The sequence below is a fragment of the Orbicella franksi genome, chromosome 9 (assembly GCF_964199315.1).
Source record: "Orbicella franksi chromosome 9, jaOrbFran1.1, whole genome shotgun sequence".
In the NCBI taxonomy this organism is placed as follows: Eukaryota; Metazoa; Cnidaria; class Anthozoa; order Scleractinia; family Merulinidae; genus Orbicella; species Orbicella franksi.
The window spans coordinates 11,105,263-11,123,064 of record NC_138153.1 but is presented as its reverse complement, the minus strand read 5'-3'; the positions used below and the strand labels follow the sequence as shown (position 1 = coordinate 11,123,064).

Sequence of the window (17,802 nt, the reverse complement as noted above, 5' to 3'; positions counted from 1 at the left end):
TACGTGTATGTACACGAACAATTGCGTCTGTGTTTTTATGTTTTAGTCCGTTATTCTGTAGGCCTCTTTGTTCAGCTCTGAAAATTGTACTAAAACAATTATTCGCCGAATAATTGTTAAATATAAATCACATCGAGGTCGAGGGATGAAGAATTATTTTATTGTTGTTGTTTTGTTCCCCTTAGCCGTTCAGAGCAAAGTTAGAATTTAAGTATATCGAAACTGGTCTATTACACGTTTTGCTGTTTCAATTCAAATCTTTGGATAAAATAATTTTCTAGGAAGGAAATATTATAAGGATATATATTAGCGGAATCCCATACTCATAGAACTAGTGAATCTCTTCCCATGGTAAAAATGGTTAGCGATATTGCTCGTGGGCGCTTACGCAAGACGACGGCGACAACAACGACGTCGCACAACATGGCGTCCATACTCCAGCTAATAGGACATGCGGCCTTAGTTAACAGCGTACATATTTCATATAGGACATCCGTTAAATGGTCAACTGACACCTTTCAGAAGAAGGAATCCGCTAACCAGTTTCACGTGACCATATCGCGGGCTCACGTTTTGGGCTTATTGAGGTCACGTGTTTTTTTTTTAAATTAACCGCTGATCAAGTACCGTCTTTTCGACTGGATCACGGGCTTAAATCAGGATAACAGCCAGGTTGTTCGGAACTGAGCTGGTTAACGATTACGAACCTGGGTCCCTAAAAGTGATGCAAGCAGCACTTCACCGCCATTTGAAAGAAAAAGGTTGTTCTTTTTCCATTATAAAGGACAGAAAATATTTCAATTCCCGAAAAGTTCTTGAGGGAAAGCCGCGTAAGCTAGGAAATGAAGGTAAAGGAAAACTACCAAGTAAGTCAAGAAGCCTAACCAGAGAGGAAGAAAAAGTTTTGTGGGAAAGCGGGCAGCTTGGAAATTCATCTCCACGGTCACTCCTGAATACAATGTGGTGGCTGCTCTCACAGCATCTCGGCCTGCGTGGCTGCCAAGAGCATTACACAATGAATGTGGAGGATTTCACGCTCTATAAAGACGACAGCGGCAACGAGTTTGTAACAATACATACGTACATACGTACATACACTTCATTTCAACTGGAATTATCAGAGTAGCTCTATTGAGCTAATATCTTCGAGAAAGAAAAAAATATACATAAATGAATTAAATTATTAAAATACAATAATTAACATTACTACTAATACAATAGTAATAACTACAACTAAAAGTTCATTTTCTTTATGACTGTCTTAAAATCTTTAAGTGATGTTATTGTTCTCATACTGTCTGGGAGCGAATTCCAAATTTTTGCAGTTTGATATCGGATGCACTCAAGTCCATAACTTGTTGTTCTTGGTATAGGTAAGGCCGGCATATTCTTTCCTCTTAATGAATAACTGGAGTTACGAAAAACGAATAGTTCTTTTAGATATCCGGGGTACGTAGAAACAAATAACCTCTTGAAAACTACCATAAGAATTTTGTGAAGTCCTCCAGTGTATAAGGATGCTATCTTTGCTTTCTTTAAGAGTTCATCATAACTAGACAATGAATCATTAAAAATAAATCGTAAAATACGTTTGTTCAAAGACTCCAGTTTGTCACAATTTCTGGTGCCAGAAAAATGCCAAATAAGAGAGCAATATTGAAGGTGTTGTAGGATAAAAGTCTTGTATAAACGTAGCATGACATTACTGGTAATGATATTTTTAAATCTCTTGAGAACACTGAATTGTTTGTTAACCTTCTCACATATCTGTGAGATGTGACGATTAAAGCTTAAATCCTTGTCAATAGTTACACCCAATAAATCAATTGAATTCTTAACGGGAAAAGAGAAATCGTAATTACTGTTCGCGCCAAACACCATTACCTGGTGCTTGTGTGGATTTACAATCATGCCATTTCGCTCATACCAACTGTTAGCAATTCCAAGTTCGAGTTCCAGTCGCGTGTTTAGTGTTTCGAGGTCGTTGTCAGACGAGTACAACTGTTCATCATCAGCGTAAGCATTCAGGTTTGCCTGCTTAATATGGTAGAATAAATCAACCTTCGCAGAAAGCCCAACAAAAACAAGGCAAGGAGGTTTACGAGTTCAACCGAGGTCCGTACTACCCAAAATGTTCGCAACTGCTGAATCACGATGTCCTTTGGCTCTTTTCGAAAGTTACCTGTCCAAGAGGCCTGAAGATTTAAAATTATCTGGTCCGTTCTACTTAGCGTGCATCGACAACCCCACCACATCAGACGTATGGTACAAGAAGAGCCGAATGGGTAAAACTTCCATCTGTAAAATTATGAAAGAAAACTCACCGTTACAAGATATGTGTCCCGAGAAAAGATTATCCAACCACTCAGTCCGGAAAACGGTGGTCAGAAAGCTGAAGGCCAAGGGAGTTCCAAAATCCGAAATAATAACAATAACTGGCCATCGACAAGAACAAAGCGTTGAAGCCTACGACTTCGGGAACGAAGACGAGCTGCGACAACTGTCTAACATCATTGATGACAAAGAAATCCACTTTAACCAGACAAACAGTCGAGTTCCCCTTCCGCGCTAACCCAGTCCACTGCAGCGGTGAGCAGTGGCCACATCTACAATATCCACAACTGTAATGTGGTGATAAACCAAGCCGGACATGCCGGACAGGCTAACGTTTCATGCACAAGAAGCCGTGATGTATGATTTGTCCGCAACCATGCTCCTTGCCAGCTCTGAAGGTTTTTCAACCTTATGCATTTTTTGCTTGAATTTCATTTAGGCAAGTTTTCTTAGACCATAAAGTAAATTTTTAATGATAATTTCACTTCAAAACAAACTGTCAAAACTTTATATGGCCTCGTGCAAAATTTTAGTTTCAGTACATTTCAACGGACGCCGTTGTCATTTCATTCATCAGTTCATGACGAATTAGAGCCAATCATTTAAGAAAGATTTGACAGTTGCCTTAATTTTGAAACATTATGAACAAGCATGGAGAATTCGAAAGGTATTGTTTGTGAAGAAACTCAGAAAATCACGAACTTTAGCAATGATGTATGCTTTAAAATAAGACTATATTCTTATTAATGTTCTCGGTTTTCGACAGAATAAACCAGTGGGGAAAAAAAAAAATTGGGTTGTGAGCGTAACTTGTCACCCACGATATTAACCCTTTGAATACCAACTACGCATATATTCGTAATTAATGGTCGTGCTCTTTGTACCACTCGTGACGTCATCAATTTAAATGTCATCAGATATTCTTGATAAGCAGATAGTAGTGCTAGGCTAGCCCTTTCCGCACAATGGTCAGGTTTAGATATCGACGACATTCCGACGTCGCAAATCGAAAAACACCGTTATCAGTTTTGGTGCAAAAACGGTGGTAAAATGGTCCACAACGTCTATGATTGATCAAGGTCCATTTCTAGGCTTCGCCCGTAATTAACATCCAACTTTTCACTGCAGCCAGAAAGAACTTACAATGCAAAAGGTAGCCAGTGTACAAGGGCCGAGAAAAACAGAAAGGAAAGGGCCAACAAACGAAATTGAGAACGGTTAATGGCAAAAAAAAAAAAAAAAAAAAAAAAAAAATTGGCTTATACGCATGCCCGGACTTGAAGTTTTGCTCAATTTTGTACCTAATCCTCGAAAAATCTCGCCTTTTAGTAAAAAAAAAAGCTTTCTTTAACAAAACTTAGGCTTATTTAGCGTCATGGCAGCTAAAAACCTGACTAAAACGCGTGTGAAATTATTTCCTAATTTCACGAGAAAACCATTTGATTACACATACGAATAAAGGTTTGAAAGAAAATTCTCCCTGAGGGGGATTTGCACCCACGACCCCCCGGATACTAGTTGGGTGTGATATCCACTACACCATCAGGACAACCGTGCGAGGATCAAATCTTAAATCCTGGCGTGTCCCCTTTCTAAACGGAACAATTTCAAGGAAAGATTGCCGAATGAAAGAAAGATTCATTATCATTCCAGATAAAGCCAAGATGTAAATTCAGAGGTAGAAAAACGGCAAAATTTCAAGAATTTGCAGTTTCCATTCAGCGTGTTCACATCAGTGGAAATAGCGCTCTTCACGTATTCTTGCAGCTCACGGGAGTCATAACCAAATTAAATGGTTTCTTGGTTTCCAGCAGTAACACACGAAGAAATTTTAGCAGTTTTCGAAGCAGCTATTTCACCAACACCAAGAAAACTGGGCTTGGCATTATTTTCGAGTACGCTTTTAATGTGGTTAGCAGTGAGGTTATCGGCAAACAAACGACACAAAACGATTTTTTTACAACTGCAATTTACAACAACTCCGACAAAGCAACTTAAGTGATACAGTTTAGAGCTAGTTGACGGAATTAAAACATTGAATTACAGAATTGCTTTAAATCAAGAAGACTTTACAGCTCCTTTTGAAGATTTCTCGCTTAGGAACTTGGCAACGTGCCTTTAACAGTTTTGGAAAACGCCATTGCAGTTTCTACATCAAAAAGTCGATAACTGCAGTCTGTAATTTACTGAGCTGCGAGCTATAATTCGTGAATACGCGTTGATGCTACAATCATGGTATCAAAAAGAAAAAAAAATTCGCATACGCTGGTGAACAAACTGTTGTCATTTTCGTGAAACCATAGGTTACATGGCATAGTTTTGGGACCTGTGTTGTGCCACTTTAATTATTTGCTGTTCCTTCTTTCCATTTGGAGGCCAAAAGAGGAATTTTGTTTTTATTAACGAAAACAAGACCTTGAAAGCTTGTAAATTTGAGCAAGTGGTGTACTTACATTAGTTCCATGGGTTACTAGGTTACTTGACATGGGGCTCCACGCGCTCGCCAGCTCCACTAATGATGCTATTAATAATGGTAGTAGGACTGAGTGGAGTCCAATTCGGTCTCTAATAGCAAAATCGAACGACTGCCAAGACAGAATTGGAAGACATGATCTTTTGTTACCAATTAATCATAACCATTACAATTTCCCACAAAAGTGAAAGTTTCATCTGAAAAAGAGCTTTTAATAGTTATTTTAAATATCACAGTTAACAATATTGATAATAGCTTGCGAAATAGCTGCTAAGTTTCTTTCAAAACAGTCACCAGCGAGTAAACTTCGACAATTTTACAAAGTCAGTCTTTTGAATGTTGTGATTGGTGTATTTACTGGAGAGGACTTTAAATGATTGGCTCATGTAACTGTCCGATTACAACCAACTGTCCGATTACATTGCCCGATTACAACTTTACAGATTAATCAGAGCACAATGCAGCAATTTATGCACCAATCACATTTGAGGAACTTGTAATTGTTATGATTACTTGAGGAAAATGTGATTTATTTCGCTAATCCCAGTCGCGTAGACAGAAAGTCAACAGAGCCAAGATCATTCAATATAAACTTTTAAGGAAATAATCTGATATAAAACGTTTGTCGTTATTGTTGTTTGAGCAAAAGACAGTCCACTTTTTTGTTGTTGTTTGAGAGGAAACATATTTAAACGACTTCTATATAGGCTTACATCTACCACTTTATACCAACAGATAGTTTGCAACGTCTCTGCGATGTTCACTACTTCTCCAAAGAATGTATGGTCACCAACAAAGAACATCCGAGTTCCATTCTTCGCAGGACTGAAGGTAATCGGGGGGGTTTTGCATTTAGTTTTCTTTTCCAAAACTCGTCGGGAACTGCAATGAAAAGCTTGACAAACAAACGGTTTAATAAGCGGTCCAATGACTGAACATACATTACGTACATACTCGTGCATTTCCTCAGAAACAACAACAAAGGAAACAAACAAGCAAACAAAGACAAAACACGAGGAAACAAAACCAAACTGAAACAAAACAAATATGTCTTGAAGTCAAATTGGGTAACGGCGAAACAGGATCAGTTGCAGCCAAATGTTGAGTAGTTCTCTCAAATAAATAGTAACGCCGGAACTTGTAAAACACACAAAAAATGGATCGAATCTCTACTTTGGAGCGTTTTTAGCTTAGAATTTGTATTCACGCAATTAAAGTACGAAACATCGCCTGATGTTGTCATTTGAATTCCTCGGGTTCTCTTCAGCGGTTTGTGATTATCATGCTTTATTCAGACTCATTTTCGCCGTGAAATTGAATTTAAGCTTTAGGTTTGGCTCCACACTAGTAAGATTTACCATGAAATGCCGGCTATTAGCCCTCTTCTCTCCTTTTGTAGACCCCTCTGTCTGCAAACAAAAAGGACTTCTAGGAGTCTTAACCCCACCTCTACAAATAAATTCTTAGGGTGCAGCTACAAGGTCAACGTAGCTGTTGTTTGTTGTTGTTCATCAAGGTACATCATTTTCTGAATTGTGTGTTTCTGTTGTCTAAGAATTACTATAAGTGGTCTGTTCCTAATTATAAGCTTCCCACATTCCATAAGCCACCTCCCTTGAGCTATAAAAAGTAAATTAGCGCCGAGGTGCTAAACTGAATTATTGCTGACAGTACTCCGCATCCCAACAACATCTTTTGAAGTAGGGCGTAAGTTTAGATGCAGCTCCTGCGATTTAAAATTATTTTTTAATGCCTTTTTATTTGTCTTTCAGTTTTACCCCACTACTACCGTATTGACAGTGAAATCCTGTGAACTTTCAACTGAAGAAATTACTATAACGCCCACCATACCAGTTGTCAAAACCCCCCGTGGATTGCCAAAAATAATGTTTTGGATGCCTCCGGACGTAGTTCTGGCTGATAGTCAGGCGTCCTGTGATATACCGCTTAAGGAGGGAACACAGAGTATAACGGTTAAAATTAAGGCTGCTTGTAAGCAAGGTGGTGTAACTGAAGGTCTACAACCTATAATTCCAGTGTTGTCTCATAAAAACAGCAGATTTTGGCACCCCGGAAAAGTTCATCTCCCCACAATTTGGGTATGTGTTTTTTAATACCTATTTTATGACTGATAAAATAGTTTGTACCGTCCCTATGACCAACGCGGCGAGCCCTGCGGCCGACAGACGAACAACAGCAGTAACAGTGCTAACAATTGTAATAACAATTTCGCCCTAGGTTCGTATAAACTTAGAAACGCAATGTGTAGTGTCAGTAGAGTGTAATGTACACCGCCCCCACACAATTATCAACACGTGCAACCTTGATCTTAGGATCTCTCTCCTTTGTCTCCCTTGTCGTCGAGGAAGAGATCCTGGTTGCGGCTGGTCACGTGACCACTCAAACTCTTGGTGGTAAATACATCTGTCGGGTGGAAGGGGTGGCACAGTGCTTTGATTGTTGCTTTGACAATCTTTGTGGGCTTCAAACCCTTGAGCAGTTAGCTAAAAGCTATACTCACTTTATTGGGGTTCGAAGTCGAATTTGCCGATGGAGACTGCTACATTATTGTCGGCGCCTCCACAGAGAAGACCTATGTTCACAGAGATAATCGGCAGATGAATGGAGCACGAACGGTTTCGACAGTTAGCCCTAGCAAATGCAAAACGTCACGTACCGAATCGAAGTGAAACCCAGGCGTCATTCTCTTAAATCTGTAATTTTAGAGGTAACTTATTTTCTTCTTTGTGCGGTATTTCGGTTTTTAAGAGAACTGAACTTTTCACTTTTCCTTTTGTTCTTTAAGGTTAGTGTTTTACAAAAGGCAGAGATAGAACAGTGCTTGTCTTCCGGAGATCCTCATATTTATGTTTTGCATCCTCATGGAGGGGGAAGGTTTGTATTTATTTTATGTCAGGGTACATTGATTAAGGATTCTCCATGCCATATACACATGTTCTGCTATCTTCCTTGATGATATTCAACTGGAAGAGCTGTAGCCTTTTCCAAAAGTTTGATTAGTTGAGGAGCAGCCTTCGTTCCCCTAATTACTGGGGATTTCTGCCTGATAGCAGGTTGAATGATTGTACCAAACAACAAAACGGAAAATATAGGAACATTTGCATAGGAACTTAGTGATATTGAACGATTTCGGGAATTCAAAATCACCAGACGAATGTGTGCAGGTTATGCAAACCTAATGGAACACCGTTGAGATGGTAGGATAGGAATGTTGTTTGACTGTCAAGACATGATAACCCAGCTAAGGTAAACATATATATGTTGGTTTATGCTTAAGTCGAGCCGATATTCCTGTGATATTTTGAATTGAAGTGATTTAATGACAAAAACAATGGTAGTACTTCTGGTCACGCATTCCACTGCTGGCGTGATTTTAATTTTTTTGTGTATGATTTGAATAATGTTTTGACGAGTGCCTAATCATTTGCCTAATCATGGAACATTCCGGAACGTCCCGGAACATTTCGGAACATCCCAGAACATCGAATAACTATCATAATTATGCGAAAAATATGTAAAATTAAATTTTTAAAACTAACATAAACAAAAATAAACTGGTATGAGCTTGAAATATGAAAAGATATTATTGGGGATAGGGGAGTCGGTAGCAGAGGGGTAGGGAGCGTTGGGTATTCATTCAACTGAGCATAATGAGTGCAGGCTCCTCCACTTTCCCGCCAATTGCGTCACGTCGCTTTTCAGCACTCTGTTTTTCAACACAAACATGGACGATTCTGACGACGAATGCCAGGTAATTCATTGCGTCTCCTTTTTTGATCCCTGATTTCTTCAACATCTGAGGTGTTTGTCTAAGCATCATACAGTTGCTTGTTAAGTCAGTATTCATAGTTTTGTCCCTATTCCATCTTCATGTTGCTATTTATCATCCCCAGTTTTCGCGCAGCTCCGCTAGGGACGCCTGGCACTATGACCTACTAAGTGCAGACTCGGCCTTTCCGGAAGCCCGCGTAACAAGCAAGTTCTTATTAATAAACTAGTGATAATCAAAGATTTGTAGAGCAACGCGTGCACGCGCGGTTTTCGCATGTCTGGTTTATTTTGGTGGTGTTCGAATGGCTCGATAGAAAACTAAGATTGATCGAAAGTCAGATAACGATCTGCACGTGAAGTTGAACTAAAAATGAATAGATTATAGTCTGCGGTAAAAGTATTTTTAATTAATTAAGTATTAACTTGTACTGGACAAACATTTTCCAGGAGATGCATCTGAACTGTTGGCGACACTAAGAATTCAATTTCAGATCGCCAACACTTGTAACAAATATTTCTAGAGACAATAAAGTTTTGACCAGCGACCCCGCAAAACAGCGGGCGCGTCGCTAAATGTTTTTAAATTTTTTGTTTGTATTTGTTTACACTGTCATCAGAGGTCGAGCAGTCCGAAATAGTTTAGACAAGAAACTCGATGCCGAAGAGTTTCTATTTCTATCTCATGGAGAAACTATTTCTCCATAAGAAATCGTGTATACGCATATCTTTGTATTGACGTAATGAATTGAATAAAGGAATCACACTCGTGTACCCATACTTTTAAATCTCATTAATGAATTCGAACGCCACCACCTTAGTTTTCTGTGAAGAACGAAATCTGGGAATAAAGGACAGTCACGTGATTAAACTGACGGTGAACGGCTGAAAGGAATGGATTAGTCTTCGTAGTAGCTAGCCTTCACTCATTGCAGTCACTTTCATTTTTCTTTCTTTTTTCCTTTTTATGTTTTTGTTTTGTTTCTATTTTCCGAGCTGATACCAGTTTATTTTTGTTTGATTTAATTTTTTAAAATCTTATTTTACATATCTTTCGCGTAATTATGATAATTATTCGCTGTTCTGGGATGCTCCGGAATGTTCCGGGATGTTCCGGAATGTTCCATGTTCCGGATTTTATCGACGGCCAATCATTTGCCCAAACGAAACTTTACAAGTATTGAAAGACCTATCCTAGTATAGTTAGAATATAGAATCTTTTGGAACATGGCGCATGGTCAAAATGACAATTGTTTTCGCCGACTGACGAACTCATCGTTGGAGAACACCTTGGTTTTGTTTACCGCTAAATAGTTAGATAAATCCAATATTCTTGAGACTGGGCTTTTTTGGACAAGGAATAGTTCTGCATTAAGTTGGTTTTATTACAACTTTTCTGTGCTCAATAGTTGCGAAATGCGAATCGAATGAAAATGGTCAATTTTCAGCCCAGTTGGAACTCGTTAGATTGATGTCTGGACGTGAAACCGATAATGTCCTTTTTCTCGGAAATACGAAGACATTTGAAGAAAAAAACTACATAGCGTTTTTACATTTACTAAGGCCTACTTATATGCAACAGTAGGGCAAATTCTATTTTTCAAGCTTTACCGAACTATTTTTGATCCTTGTGTACATTTACTTGTGAAATGTTCGTGGCTAGTCTGACGCGGCGTTTCGTCTCGGCCAAGAGACTCTTCAGAGACCTTTAGAATTCAAAGGCAAACTCGTTGAGCATCACGCCCAAAGTCCCGTTCGCAAATTCGCGTCAGACTAGCCACGAATATTTCACAAGTATTTGACAATTGTTTGCTTTTGTATAAATTTTAACTCGTGAACGTACGGTTGGGAATCCTTCTGCGATAGAGGGCCAGACTGTCAACATCAAGAATGGGGAGTGGGGAACGGGGAATTTTTAAAACAAGGAATCTCTAAAAGTGGGAATTTTCTAAAACGGAGAATCCTTAAAATGGGGTATCTTTAATATGAGGCTTTTTAAAGCCACGAGGATGATCTTTAAAAACGTAAAATAAAATAGACCATATGCATAGCTACGAGCGTTTTCGTCTCAGGAAAAGTTGAAACCGTTTAAAACTTATTCTGCGAACGCAAGGCTTTCGTACAGTTGCTATTATACGCAAGTGAATCGGTTAAAATTTACGGCTGTTGACATCTCGCTTCAAGGTTGAAGTTTGCTCGACGTAACAATTTTCGTTTTCTGTCTTTTTTTGAATCTACGGCCGGAGGGCCGTAGATTCTATGTCATCGAGCGTGTCCGTTAACCAAAAATGCGTAACAAAAGAATACTCGTACTTAATCAAGCTTCGGATGTGCGAAGATCGCTCCGCGATTAATGCCCGAATGACCGACTGTGCGATTGAGAGGAACAAAATATGTGAAGATTAGTCACGATTGATTTGTCGGTAGACTTTCGGTTAGTCAAACCTGTCAATGTTCCTAAGAGGGAGTTGGTTGTCAAAACGGAGAAGAAAAAAAAAAAAAAAAAAAAAAAAAATGCGAATTTACTAGCAGAAGCACAGCGTTACGGAGCATTATCAATGACTACGATCTCTAACCGCTGACCGGGCGTATGACATTGCAGACTCGTTTTCCCACGCTCTTTGAAGTGACGCGAATTGGTGAGTAGACAAAGGGTGCTTACCATTTACAAAAATCATCCGGTTGGAAATTTCAGGTATAAAGATTAAACAATTGAATGCGACGTTGCGGGAGAAGGAATCGCTATAAAGTATATCCACATCAGTTAGAGAGACTTAAAAGAGCAGAAAAATAGCATCACCTCAAATCACAGCCCATATTTTCTGAAGCTTCCCACACGGAATGGCGTGAACCATTTGATTTTCCAACTGGAATTTCCGGTTTTCACATGTAAATGGTAAGTACCCAAAGTTTCCTATTTTTTTCTTTTCTGGTATAACCAGGTACAGCTATCAGCGAATGTTCCTAAACATTGTTCTCGAATGATCTTGCATGATTTTGGGTGGTTTCCGAAAGGTTTTGATTGGAAATACGATTGTTACGTGCCTTCAAAGCAGCTATCGAGCAAATAAAATGCACATTTACAAATTGATGTTTATTTCATGTTTCATACAACCCGGAACTCAACGTAATGTTTGTTTTATTATAAATATTCGTTTCAGCTACAGGCAGGGTCGATTCTAAAACGCTCTGCTGACAAAAAGCTATCTGAACCAGGTCGATACAAAGATCGTTCACATAAATTCTTCATACGGAAATTCTGGATTCTTTCAATATTAAATACCGACAGATCAGGAAGGTTTGCTTTACGTATATAAACAAGAGTAAGTTCCGTGTCGTCTGTTCACCATCGTTTAAGTTTAACTGGATAATATTTCTGTACTATCTCAAAGGGATGTCATTGGTTTTATGAAAAGCTTTTATGAAGCTAGAGATATTGACGTCGCCCTCCTATACGAAAATTACACAACTTAAGGCATTTTGTCCTTGGCGACACGGCACGCGAAAGCTTATTTCCCGCGTCCACTGCCGTTCCCGTCTTAGCCTTCCCGTCCTTGTATCGTATAAAGGTCCCTAATGTTCCTTGTGATGCAGAGGACATTAGTGCCATGCACTCAAGTATTAAAACAGTATTTCGCAATGTAGAACAGAAACTGCAATCAGGCCGATTACATCGATCACTGGGCGACTCAAATGGCACGGAAATCACGAATTCACCGTTCGCGGTAATCCATTCCTCTTAAGAAAACTCGAATCCCATTCGAGGCATTATTCAGCGCTTTTAAGGGATAATTCGATCCTTTCAAGGGATTATGCAGCCCTTTCGAGGGAGTACGCATCCGTTTCGAAGGATGATGCAGTCAGGCCCGGTCCAAACGCCGCTCCGCTCATGTGCCGAACCAAACTTTATAAAGTACGACTTTAGAGCGACTTTGGAGCGACGGCTGGTTCAGACGGCGTACTTGCGTCGAACTTAATTCGGGAAGCCGGAGGTAACATTTTTCGACGCGAAAATATGCGCTCTGAATTCACGAACTCTGTCCAAATAGAAAAGCTGTGACTAACATTTCGCTGTTATCATGCTGTTATAGCAATATTTAGGGGAGCAAATTCAAACTCAAGGTTCAGTGTTTGTATTTAGACAGGTTTTCTCCCGGTTAAATCGACTTGTTAAAGGGAAATCTAATAAGCTGGGCTATTTTCACGAAGAAAAAGCAAAAAAATGAATTGGCGCTAAAGAAACTCGCTTATACAGTCCCGTTTCTCATAAATCGAAGGCATCCTGGCATTTTGTTGTCTTTATTTCTAGCGACGACTTTGATCTTCATGGATGACTGGTCACGCCACTCAATTTTGAGCCAATCGCGAGTCCCGTTATATGAAAAATAAATTACAGTAATTTATGCATTAGGTTCGGCACATGAGGAGAACGCCGTATGAATCAGCTGCCGCTCCAACGTCGCATAGTGCGACAGACCCTGCCGAATTTAATGTTGTTTGTCGCACCAAACTTAACCTACCGACCCAAACTGATTCAAACGCCACTCTTCTGCCGTACTTAACTCATCAGTTAGGTTCGGCGCATGAATGGAGCGGCGTTTGGAACGGGCCTCAGAGCACAACGCAGTCAATTCCACCGCGATTCAGTCGTGAGAGTTCCTCTTAAGGAGATATGACTCTCTTAGTAGAGTTCAAACAAAAAGCTTTAGCTGACGAAATCATGACCATGGAAAACACATCCACAGAAGCTATGCCTGGTCATTATGTAACTAGTATTTTTTCTGCAAATACTCGGAGTGAAAGCCAATCTTTCCAGTGTTTACACTCAGGCAAGGTACATGTAAGAGTAAATCTTTAATCTTTAATCAGTATACTTATCAGTTGCTCCATGTAGGAAAAGAGACAGAGAACCATCTAGATTACCACGTGAAGTTTTAAAATCAGTTAAACACAGAAAAGTAAGAGGCAGAATTGAAGATATCTTGAAGAAAAGTGTTCCCGTTTTATCTGTTTGCATTCACTGTGGTCACCAGTTGTGAACTATGGATTCAAGCCTGCTCATGGAGAAGAGTCTGTCTTTACTCGATTTTGTTAAACAAAATTTGAACAAGAAAAGTGTTGGTCTTCTGGTAGGAATTATTAATGTTATCCAGAATTTTTGTCCGAGTTCAGTTTGATAATAAGAACTACCTCTTGTCAGAAAAGAAGCTTTTTGGAGACATTGAATTAAACCCAGGTCCTGCAGAGATTCCTAATCCACTTACCTACGGTAGTGGATTCATGTGCTCATCGAGCACCTATTTTTTTTCTTTTTTTGCGCATGGCAGTGGCACTCGACGTTTTATTTGATTGGTCTTAATGATAAGCCAGTCGTTGCAGGTTAAAATAACTGAACAGTGTCTGCAAGCAGGCAAGTTTTGTGAAGTCGATATTACTTGCGATCAGGCTTAAGGCTTTCGAGTTATTTGGATATAAAGTAGTCTTCAGTGAACAACAGGTGTTAACTTCAAGTCGACATCTTTAATTAAACACCATCTTAAACAATACTTCATGTAGGGTACACAATATCTCCCCCTATTGTTCGTGAATATGAAAACGAACAGACGTAAGATGAACCTGGAAACTCTACTGGATGGGTATGTCGTAGCTGCGATCTATGCAATAATTAATTAGTAAGGATTTTGTTTTAAATGCTTTTATTTTCATGAACCTTTTAATTAGACTAATTTTTGAATTATTGTCAGGTTTTGTAATTTCTTTTTAGCTAATTGTCGTCTATTGCTAGAGGGTTATCCCTCGGCTAAAATAATTTCAACGCCTTAATAAAGTTATTATTATTATTATTATCACTATCACTATCACTATCATTATCATTATCACTATCATTATCATTATCATTATCATTATCATTATCATTAGCATTAGCATTAGCATTAGCATTAGCATTGGCATTATCATTATCATTATCATCATTATCATTATCATTATTGTTGTTTTTGTTGTTGTCGTTGTTATCGATATCGTTATCGTTATGGTTGTCGTTGTCGTTATCGTTATCGTTATCATTAGAACGTTTAAGATGATTTCCGCAGAACATTCGAGCAATGATGGCAAAGAAAAAGTTCCCAAAAAACCTCAGAGCAGGGTAACATTTTGACTTAAGGTAAGAAGAACTTATCAAGACTTAAGCTCTCAAGCTGACCCCGCGAGAGAAAATTGAACTTGAAGTTATCCATATTTCAATTAAAACGGACCTTTCGCGTTAGTTGAAAACACAATAACACACGCTTTGAGCATTCTTACGAGGTTTAAGTATTTTACTACTACTACTACTACTACTATTATTATTATTATTATTATTATTATTATTCTTTTTTCCAGGATTTCCGCTGATCTAAGGAACCGTGAACAATAATTTCAAAACAAACTGAATATATGTAAATTGTTACTTTTATTTTCAAATGTTTGACTTGCTTTTAAACGAGTTATCTATTGTATATTATTTTGTATATTAGTCGTGGTCGATTATTATCAAAATTTTATCGTTATCAATATTATTATTATTATTAGTAGTAGTATGATGATGATGATGATGATGATGATCATCATCATTATTATTACACAGAATACAAAGACATGAATTATTTAAATTCCTGACAGACACTCGTGTTTTTCTTCTAAGAACTCCAATTTGTCCAGTTTTTTTCAATGAATGTAAATAGCATGGGACATGCATATGACTCGTTATTCAGGAGGGTTAAGAGTTTTTCTTTTAACAAATATTATTATTACTATTGTTATTATTATTGTTATTATTATTACTATTATTATTACAATCTAGGGAAACGAAAATAGTAAACGAAAACTGGCAAAAGCTTTATGGAATCTTAAAACACAGCATCATCTGAAGCTAAAGCTAGATTCTCTCTGACTTTTAGGGTTGGTTTACGATTCTCTAAGTCCTATTAGCAAGAATACATACATTCTTTATTGACTTTCCCTTATTAGGCTTTTCAAAGACCATAACTTAAATTTAAATAAGTACAACAAAAATAAGATGGCAACAATAAAAATCTACTTTAAGGACCCTAAAAAAATTATTTACACTACTGAATATTTGAGAAGCTATAAAATATTTTACCAGTTTACGTTTCATGTTAAATTGAAAAGCAGACACTGATTTAAAAGTTCTAACATAACTATCCATAAAGTTCCAAACACCAACTGTTCTATAGTGAAACGTCCTTTGACTACCAGCAGTCTTGAAAAGCAGAATATTCAGCATATGTGAACTTCTTGCGGTACGCCTGCTTATTTCTTCTCGCTATATGGATTGAGAGGAAAGGTACTCTGGCAAACGGGATGTTAAGCATTTAAAGGTTCTAAAGTATAACTGAGTTGCTACTGGTAGCCACTTAAGCTCTTTTAGGACTGGTGTGACATGATCATATTTGCGCGTTCTGGTCGCAATTCGAACTACACAGTTCTTAATACTTTGTAATTTACTCTCGTTACGCTTCGATGCGTTCACCCATACGTTCGAACAATAAAAAAGCTTACTAAAAACTAAAGCGTTTATTACGGTTAATAGAGTGCGTTTGTCAAAACGTGCTTTGTGCGGCTGATTTGACTGAGACAGGACATGCAGGAAGAGACAGTTCTAGTAATGCGTTCGTCATAGGTTAAGTTAATGTCCAAAATCACTTCAACGTCTTCAGCGGTGTGTTCAGGTAGGAGTTCTCTTCCCTTGAACGTGAGGCGAGGAGTGGCCAATCTAGGATGCATTTGCCTGCTGCCAAACACCATAAGTTTAGTTTTGCTTAGGTTCAACACTAAAAGGTTATTTTTGGAACACCATTGACCTATTCTCTGCAAGTGATCTCGTAAGTCGGCAAAGGCTTCCGAACTATCTTTCATTTTGAAAGAGATAACAAGCTTAGTGTCGTCTACATAACTCGATCTGAACGCTGCACCTCTGTGGTGCTAAAGGAAGGTCATCAGTGTATATGCTAAATAAAAGTGCTCCAAGTATACTTCCCCGCAGAACACCCCAGCTGGTGAACAAGGGCTCAAACAATGTTGAATGGATTCGTACCACTTGTCGCCTGTCATTAAGGTGGCTACAAAACCACTGGATAACTGAGTTTGCGGCGCCCACATCTTGCAATTTTAAGGTCAGTGTTTCGTGGTTAACGCTGTCGAAGGCCTTGTTCATGTCTAAAAACACTGCCGAGGTCAACATCTTTTGGTCTACTGCTCTTACAATGGTGTCGGTCGTTTCTATGACAGATGTTTCGGTCGAATGCCATTGCTTGTTACCACTTTTAGTGTTCGTAAGCCTATCTTTTGATTGCAAGTAAGAAGGGAATTGATTGTGTGCAACTTTTCACAGACTTTTGATAAAACCGGTAAAAGCGAGATTGGTCTGTTGTTATTTGCCAATTCATGGTTTTCAGTTTTAGGAGGAGGAGGTGTTACTTCAGCTAATTTCCAAGTGGTGGGAAATATGTATGATGTAATAGAAGTGTTGATAATAGACGTGATTACAGGAAGGCAGTCCTTTAAAACACGAACAGAGATCTTGTCGATGCCCGGGGCTTTGTTTGATGGCATTGATGATATTATGCGTTCTCTCTCATCACTGCCTATAGTATTCAGCTGAAACTGCTCGCACAAATGGTTTTGTCTTGGGACAAAATAATTTCGGTTCAGTGTTATGTTGCATTTCATTAGCCAATGATTGTACTTTGTCAACTGAGACGAAAAACCGATTGAACTCGTCTGCAACAATTTTGTTATCCTTGCAGAAAATTCGCTGGGATATAGATCTTTTAGGGATTATATGACGAATTGCTTTTCAAATGTTGCTGTTATTACCTGGGTTTGGATTTGTTCAGAATTCGAAAAGAATTGCCGTTCAGCAATTTTAATTTCTCTTTTAACCTCCTGTCTCAGGTTTCTGTAGGCCGTTCAAGCCATTGGGTCACTGATTTTTCTGACCTCTTTGCGTCAATAGTCTCTTGTTTACATCAGTGCGCGTATATTATCGGTTATACACGGAGTAGGCTTTCTGCGGACTTTGAAAGTTCTTAGCGGACCATGCTGAGAATAAGTGTTTCAGTGGGTATTCAAATGTCTCCCTTTGAAACGGGAATGTCCTTCCGAACAGGTGTTCACTATTGATGTCAGTCGTTTATGTTGCCATG

At 38.6% G+C, this 17,802-nt stretch overlaps 1 protein-coding gene across 1 annotated transcript in view; it reads left to right on the top strand.

Moving 5' to 3' along the window:
* LOC145498342 (von Willebrand factor D and EGF domain-containing protein-like) overlaps positions 1 to 17,802 on the top strand; it is a 52,793-nt gene that overhangs the window by 9,990 nt on the left and 25,001 nt on the right. The window contains exons 4-6 of the mRNA XM_081478258.1: positions 5,543 to 5,638; positions 6,580 to 6,906; positions 7,614 to 7,702. Coding sequence (XP_081334384.1) covers positions 5,543 to 5,638; positions 6,580 to 6,906; positions 7,614 to 7,702 — 512 coding nt within the window. The remainder of the gene's footprint in view (positions 1 to 5,542; positions 5,639 to 6,579; positions 6,907 to 7,613; positions 7,703 to 17,802) is intronic.